The 9,039-nt window shown below is 35.8% G+C and overlaps 1 protein-coding gene across 1 annotated transcript; it reads right to left on the bottom strand.

The window, feature by feature from the left end:
* Window positions 1-6,849: 6,849 nt before the first annotated feature.
* OR2G1 (olfactory receptor family 2 subfamily G member 1) lies at window positions 6,850-7,785 on the bottom strand. Its single transcript, NM_001391088.1, is given in 1 exon segment — window positions 6,850-7,785. A coding segment is annotated over 1 exon segment (936 nt).
* Window positions 7,786-9,039: the final 1,254 nt, after the last annotated feature.

Genomic DNA, 9,039 nt, shown 5'->3' with positions numbered 1-9,039 from the left:
ACAGTTCAATAAAAACTCAGAGGCTTTAAAATGATTAATGTATTTGATACATAAAGGTAAAATTTCTGCCGAGACTAATATCATAAACAAAATGAATGAAAAAAACAGGTGGCAAACTTCAAGGAAAATATTTATGAAGCATGTGAAAGACAAAAGGCTAAAGTGTTTAACATGTGCATATCTATTATAAGTCAGTATCGAAAAGACCACAGTCTGATTGAAACAACAGCAAAGGATCAAGACAGAGGCTTTTACATGATTTTCAAATATACGATAAAATGGTTTATCCTTATAAATACAAGAAAAGCAAATTAAATCACAATGGGATATAAATTTTACGTGTCAAATTGGTCAAGAATAATATATTTTATATCATGTTGAAAAGCCACTTTAGTTTTTTATAGAGCATTTAGATTTATATATCACGTGTAAAAATGAACACGTCTATTGGCACACCAATTCCATTTCTAGACATTAATCTGACAGATATTCTCATGTATGCGTGCAGAGATGAATGTACAACGACCTTCATTGCAGCATTGGTTGCAGTAGAAAAGGACTACAAACATCGTAAATGACCACCAGTCCTGAAGTTGTTAAATACATCTTTATGATGTAATATTATGCAGTCATTAAAAATAATGAGGCAATTCTATAGCTACAAAATTGGAATGATCTCCAAGATAGATACATTTAAGGAGAAAAAAAGCTATAGGAAGGTAGTTAGAGAATAACACAGGATGTTATGTATCTACTCACATGTCAACACACATATATGAATAAATATATGTATAAAAACACATTTTCAAATACCCCACGTATCCTAGTGTGTGTACCGAATGTCTTGGGAAGAGGAGAGAATAGAGACATGGCGTTAGGAGTGGTGGAGAGATTTGGTTGCCTCATGAACATCCTTATTATGTCTATTTCCTGTCTTATATTATTAAATTTTTCGTATTTTAACAATAGTGAGGACAAAACAAGACTACCACCACCGTGATGTTCTTGGTGGGAGGTTTCCTGAGGAGCGTACAGTACCTAGAATGTGATTACAACCATGGAAAAAATGCACTTAAAGTCTGACAAGTAAACCAACATTTACCTTAATCAAATTTTCATTAAAATGGATCTCTTTATTTTTAAACTTAAGTTTTTAAGTTCAAATTGATTTCTCAAAGTAATATCCATAAGTAATTTTAAATCAAATGGTTCTACATGGATTAAAAAAAATCAGTGGTTAGTATACCGCTCCCTCTCCACTTTCATTGCCTATTCTCACAAGGGAAGCACTTCCAGCTCTTTCTGATGTTTATCTAGCATTTTTTTAAATATTTCTAACTTAATTCAACATTTGCAAAAATACTCTTTTGGTGCTTACAAGTGCCAGGTGCTGCTCCATGCACTTGAGATGCGTCAGTGAACAAAACAAAGATCCCTGTCTCAGAAATTAAAATTCTAGGTAAAGGGGGCAGATAATAAATAATAAGCCTAATAAATTATGCTGTATAGTGTGTTAGAAGATGATAAGTGCTATGGATGAAGGAAACCATAGAGTAGGGTAAGGATTCTCAGGTGGGTGAGATGGGCAGATGGCAGAATTAAACCCAGTGGTCGGGAAGCTCTCCTTGCAAAGTTGAGATTTGAAAACCTGAAGGGGAGGAAGAAGTTAGCCAAGCAGGTATCTAAGATAAAGCATTCCAGCCAGAGAGCAGCAAAGGCCTTACAGTAAGAGACTACCTGGTTCGTTTTAATAATAACAAAGAGACCAGCAGGACTGAGCAGAGTGAGTCAAGAGGGGAGATGTAGGAGTTGAGGTCAGGAGAGGAGAGAGTCATGTGGGTCTTTGCAGGCCGTTGTAAGGATTTAGGCTTTTCCTGGGCATGAAACGGACATTCAGGGCTTTAAGCAGGGGAATGAGAAGTGACATGATCTGCCTTAAGTTTAGAAGAAATCCTGTGTTGTATTTAGAATTCCCTGGAAGAATGCAAGTGACTAAATCAAAAAGATACTATAACAGTGATCTAGGTGAGAGAGGATGGGGACTCAGCAGGATCTTAACAAGAGAAGTGGTAAAATTCTGGATATGTTTTGAGGCTGGAGGTAACAGGATTTACTGAGGGGTTGGATGTAGGCTGCTATCTATTCATTTTATTTTTCATTTCATGTTTATCATTAGCTTCCTGGTATGAGAGATAAGAATTTAGGGTTTTTTTGCATGTTTCATTCCTTCTCACACACACACACACACACACCTGTTCCCCAAACCCTCTAGTGTAATTATACCTTAATTTTAAATAATCTAGTATTTATATTATAGTTATAATAAAGACAGTTTTCACAGCTAAGCTCTATGGAGCACTGTGATTAAATTTCTTTTCTCACATAGCTTTTTGTTGTCCATTGAGTTAATAAATGTTTTTGTGTGTGTAATTTTTCTCTGTAGTTTCATTCACATATCCCACAAAACTGTCAAGCTCATCTCAGAATGACTGAACACATCAGACAGCCTATCAGCCCATTTTTCTTGATGGGCTTTGCTGGAGCTTTCATTCATTGAGATTGCAATCTCACTCTATTATACCTTTGTGTGAATCTCTTTTGTTTCATTTGGCTGTGTACTCATGGGCACCTAAAGTAGATAATTTTAACCCACTTTCTATATAACAAAATTATTTTCAGTAATAATCACAAAATTAAATAATAATTATAGCCAGAAAAGAAATGTAGTAAGAGACTATTTTCTTTCATTGAACTTTGAATATAAAATTGTGTCAGTTGAAAAATACAAAATATAAAATATTAAAGTATAAAACTAAAGTATCTGTAAAGGAACAATAGCGCCACTGACATAACATTTTATTTGTTCTATTTTTTCCTTAGTTTCAAGAAAAATAATTAACAATTCAAAAGATAAAATCTTCAATTTTAATTATAGCACTCAAATTCAGTTAAGTATTTTAGATAAGAACTAAATCTGCATTTACCAAAGATGTTATATCTTTAATTCACACTTTGTTGTACTGTTTTAAAGCTTACACTTAATTTAAAACTCTAAGTGGTCATATCAGAAGACAGTGTTGAAGTATCTCATGCTTTTGCAGTCGCTCTCATATCGTTATGTCTAATCTATTGTTCAAGTGCGGTAATATGCAGTAGTACAGAGGCCGGGGTCCCAAACTGTGCTTGAAACTCTTTAGAATAATTCCAACCATTAGAAAGTTTCTCTTAAGTCCATTTGTGTTAGAAGCTGACTGTTTAACAGAGAGTTCTCTAATTCAACTTGCAGGTAGAATGCAATACTTACTAAAGATAAGTAATAAAAATCCACTAAGTCAAAACTTATTAAAACTAAACAGAAACTGCACCAATTGTTTAGAATTTAGATCCAAAACTTTTTCTGGTTTTTTTTTGAGAAGTATATGTTATCACTGGCATTGTTTAGAATTGCCACCACATGTGATAACAAAAAGCAGACTGACTTCAGTGGGTTATATTATTGTTTAAAATTCTCTACAGACAGCGCACCCCCTTTCCTGTCTGCACCTGGGCAGACTGCTCCCACTGCCTACCTTGGTAGACCACTGCTGAGTGAGCTCTTTAAATTCTTATATTTTAAAAATGTTTTTCTCCTCTCAATTTTGCTTCTTTCTTTCTGCCTAAAGTTCCTTTCCCTAGAATGTGTTCCACTTGGATCCATCCTCTGGTTTTTCTTGAATTTCTTCTGCTATTTTTTATCTCCTTTTTTCCCCCTCTACTCTCTAAGAAATTTCAAGTTTATCTTTGAATGCTTCTCTCTTTTAAACTTATTTTTACTGTTCAAATATTTTTTATTGCTAGAATCACTACCTTTTTTTCTTATTATTCCACTTTGGAGTCATTATTTTGTTTGTTATACTTCTATTTTCCTGCCTAGAGAGTTATAAGGCTGGCTGCCAGTGTTCTAGGAGCAGAATGAGGAAAAATTTTAGGGAGGGATGCTGCATGCAGCCCCTAACAGAATTCTTTGCTTTCGATGTGGCACCACACTCAAATCTCAGCCATTCCTGCTGTAACAGTCTAGAGGCTCTCTGATTTAACCCTTCTCAGGGTGACCACTCCTCTTGTCTGCTTTGGTATCAGAAGGACTCTCATCTGGTTATGTGGGGTAGGGGTACATCCACGTTTTAGGCAGATTTTTTAATTGTTCTCATTCTAGTCTTCCTCTACCATCTGCCTTTTAAGATACACAATGCTTACCTTCCTAAGCTCCTATTGCTGCTTCAGGGCTCTGCAGAACAAGTTACCTTTATTCTTACAGGCTGCTCTTCCCCACCTCCCAATCCTCTAAAAGTAGTTAGGTTTCATCTTTTCTTCTATAAGTCCTTTATTACCTTCCATCTATTTCCTATCTTCCTCAAGTTTATTGATCTCTTCTTTGCTCTCAGTTCCTCTCCAGTTCTATGTGTCCTCACAGATTCATACCATTTTTAATTTGGTGTAATTTTTATGGTTTTTAGAAAGGAATGGGATAAACGTTTTTATTCAATTTACTATCCTGAATCAGAACTCTTTTTTTTTTTAAATCTATTTAGGTTGCTGGTTATGAGGTTAAAGCAATAGAAGAATGTGTCCTAAATTGAAAAAAATGCACCTTAACTTTGTATTCAATAGAGATTTATATAATTATAAAAATGTAAGGTGCCATATTATTTTTATTCCTGATATATATCATTGGAAGTCAATGATCTGATTTCCATCCTTCAGAGATGACACCCTCTGATCCTTAGCACATTCAGGGCATTCTTACCTAGAAAGCAATTTCCCTTACTCCACATGTATTTGTAGTTTTCTCTCTTCTTTCAAAGTTCTATTTAGTAATCAGTAGATCTATCTAGTAGACCTATCTTCTGCTATGAATTTCTCAAACATGTAGACATTTAATATGCTTGACCTCTTGTTTTATTTTATATCTATTATGACCTTAAATTGGTTTTTAATTGTTCCATAAGCCATGGAATATATTTTATAGAAATATTAAATATAATTTGTGAATAGTGCTAGTCATTTTCCAATGACTACATTTCAGCTTATGTTTTTAATCAGGAAACATTTGAGAAGATATTTTTATTTTGTAGATTATTTTAAATTAATTGTTGGCCGAGTTAATAGTAGTGGGCAGTTTTCTTATAGACAGCAATTCCAAGCACAATGAGTAGATGCCTTTCAGAAATTACACCTTCAGCTCTGTTATCACTATTAAAATAAAGTTTACCACACTTTCTATAAGTGATTGGAGAAAATAAATCATATATTTTTTCCATATAATAAAACAAAAAAAGGATTAACATGTTTTTCCCATATTTTCAGGTGATTGTTTTTCCATTCATATAGAAACATAAGTGAGTAACTAATCATTGACTAGGTTAGGATTTTTATTGGATACAATTGAAAGTAATAAGCATATATTAGATCAAAATAGGGTGAATACCATGATCAGAGAATCAGAAGATTGAAAATATGTTAATTGATGTTTATTGATCACTTCTTGCCAGGTGCTTTACCTATTGTTTTGTGCTGGTCTCAGTCTATCAATAACCAGTATTGTGGCTGGATTGGCCCTTGTGGTTCTTATTACAACTGCACTAGGCCCTCAGCAGTAACCATCAAAAAACTTTGAAAAAAGAACAAAGTTTATTACTCACAAGTCCAGGAGGGTACACAGCATGTCTGGGGTCACACAGTGAGGTCAAGGGGAGAAAGAAAGAGAGGGAAAGTACAAGCCTTCTTTTACTGGGGTCAAAGGTGGGGGTCTGGGGTTTTGCAAGTTCACTCTTTATTGGTGAAAACATAAAAGAGGGAATTAAAAGCCCAGGAAGAGAAAAACAAGTGGCCTAACTTGTCAGTTATCTAAATCAACCAAGATCTCTTAAACAAAAGACACTGAGGGAGGGGGCCAGCCTGGCTCTTTATCTAGTCATGTGGCTGACAATGTGTCTTTTTGAGATGCTCATCTTCAAAGTGATTGCCTCCTCAATCAAAGCGTAAGTCAGATACTTGCATTACACAAAAGAAAAACCAACTGTCAGGGCTTACACTGTATTTATAATGCCTTTTTAATCAACATAATAATAATGCTTCTTCCTTTTTTACTCATAAGTAAACTTGGATACAGAAAGTTAATCAAACTTGCACAAGATCAGAAAAGAAGTTGTGGAGTTGAAACCAAATTCTCTAGTCTAATGTCTCCACTGTACACCACAAGGCAAATGAAAGCTTTTTATTATGATAAATGGGAAATTATTTTTGGAGATAATTGTTTTCAGGAACTGTTGGAATATTGATGGGAAGGGATATAATGTAGAAGCATCGGGGAAATGGTTGTTAAGTGTATCCTGCAGATGGGAAGAAAGAAGGAATAAAAGGTGGAAAATGAAGGAAGGAAGCAATAAGAGAAGAAAGGATGGAAGGAAAGAAGAAGGAAGGGAAAAACAAACAAAGAAAAAAGGGAAAAAAGGAAAGAACAATGGAAAAAAGGAAGAGACAATAGAAGAAAGGAAGGAAGACAGAAGAAAAACACAAGAAGGGAGGGAGGTCAAGAAACAGAAATGATATGAATAGTAGACATTTAGAGAGTATGGGAAATATTGCCTTACGTAGGGCCCAAAAAAAGCCTGGAAAAAAGATTGGAGAGGATAGATATTTCTGATGCCAAGTAAAAGACAGTAATTTTGGGACTGTGATTTCCATAACTGTAAAGGTTACATTTATTCTTTATAGGGTAGCAAAATTCTTCAGTAAAGGATTATGCAAGATGATGTTCACTTCCTTTTAGCCAGAAAAAATTGACCACCGTGTATTCCACTTCATTTTTTATGAGCCTAGGTCTCTGTGAAATAGTCTTCTCAGTGCTCCTTTCACATCTTTATTCCTTAGTGTGTAGATGAGTGGATTGAGGGTTGGGGTCACTACTGTGTAGAAGAGGGAGATGAATTTCCCTTGAGTATGAGCATACGAGCTGTTCGGCTGGATATAGATAGCTGCGATGGTCCCATAGAAGAGGGATACTACCATCGAGTGGGATCCACATGTTCCCAGGGCTTTGCGCCAGGCCTGAACTGACTTGATCCTTATAACTGCCTTAACTATGTGTCCATAAGACATCAATATCAGTGCTAAGGGCAAGAGAAGCAGAACCAATGAAGCAATGAATAGCTGGACCTCATTGGCATGGATGTCTACACATGCAAGCTTAATCATGGAGGGTACCTCACAGAAGAAATGATGGAGCCCCCGATGTCCACATCGAGGCAGCCAGAGGGTGACAGTGCTCTGAATGACACTGTTTCCTACTCCACTCAGCCATGCAATCCCTGCCAGAGCCTGGCACAGCTGTCGGTTCATCACAGCTGCATAGTGGAGAGGTTTGCAAATGGCAGCATAGCGATCAAAAGCCATTACAGCCAGGAGAACACACTCTGTGGAGCCCAACGCCAGGGAGACATAGAGCTGGACAGCACAGCCGAGGGCTGTGATGGTCTTGGCTGGTCCTCTTAGGTTCCACAGCAGCTGGGGGACAATACTGGTGCTAAAGCAGATATCAAGTAGGGAAAGGTGAGTGAGGAAAAAGTACATGGGTGTTTTGAGTTTAGGGTCTATGGAGGAGATCAGAATAATGACTGTATTTCCCACAAGGGTCAGGAAATATGTAACCAAAACGACCACGAAGAGTATCTTTTCCAGGTCGGACTGATCAGAGAAGCCCAGCAGGATGAAGTCTTCTTGGACATTGCTATTGTTCATGCCCATCACTCTGTTCAGAAAAAGGAGGAAAATATTATAAGAATTTGGAGAGAGGATAATGAGTTGGCCACCAGTTACAATAGCAACCTTTTATAAATAACTCTTTAAAACAGTGAGAGAAATTACAGTGAGCCATGGAATAAATTCTGGCAGTGTCCTTCAGAAGCTGCAGCAGATGACATTAAAGATAAGGCTTAGTGCAGAGGCACATGAAGGCTAATTGTGAAAGCAAAGCATTTTCCTGAGAGATAACTATTAGAAGCTGAGATAAAATTTATCACAGAAAAAAATAAAGGAGGAAAGAGAATGTCCAGTGAATGAAAAACATATAGATTCAGACAAATCATTCAAATTAAATGGGGGGGAAAAACCCAGTAATATGGATGTTTAATATGTGTAAAAATATGTGTAAATAACATTTTAATTCTTCAACCACAATTTTGAACTGGGTTTTTTTTCCCAAGGATTTTCACAATATAAATGACAACCAGCTTCTGGAGATTATAGAGGTTATTTTTCCTATAACATGGCAAACATTTGGCTATTGAAGGTAATAATATTAACATTTATATCTAAATGTTTAGTCATTATGCACACATAATTTCAAAAACATATTTCCTTTAGAGAGTAGTTAACTCATTTAGTCCACCAGCTTATTAAAGATATAAATTCACACGTTGCATTCAGAACAAACCTCCTTGCTTTCTTTGGTGTATGATGCTGAGAAAGAGTCAGCTCTCTGGCCTTGCATGTTGAACGAAGAGGTGATTGAATCTGAATGGAGGCAATGAGGATTAGGGAAAGGCGGGTTCTTTGGTGGGGTGAAAGAGGCTATCCCAATGTACATCAAACTCATACAGAATTTTTACCATCTAGAAGATTAAAGAGGCCGAGACTTTTAAGGGGCTTTTTAAAAGTCCAAACAGTTATAAATGCAAAAGTTTAAAACACATTCACAGACACAAAATATACCCAAAGACTATAACTGTCTTTCATATTTAAGACAAATATGCACTTTGTACATGTTATGAGTAAAAATCACTCAGAACTCAAAATTCTTCCCTAATAATAAGTGCATATCCTGAAATTATTTATCACTTGTTATAAAAATTAATCATGGAAGTAAAATATATTAAGTAATTCTCCATGATTAATACCTTATATTAGCTTAACTTATTAGGTAAAAATGATACTTAGCAGAAATCTTTGGAAAGGAAATGAACTCAAGCGAAGGGTCAGGTGAGGGATTGGACATCTAAC

Source organism: Equus caballus, chromosome 20, assembly GCF_041296265.1.
Source record: "Equus caballus isolate H_3958 breed thoroughbred chromosome 20, TB-T2T, whole genome shotgun sequence".
NCBI classification, from domain to species: domain Eukaryota; kingdom Metazoa; phylum Chordata; class Mammalia; order Perissodactyla; family Equidae; genus Equus; species Equus caballus.
This window is presented reverse-complemented; position numbering and strand designations above follow the sequence as displayed.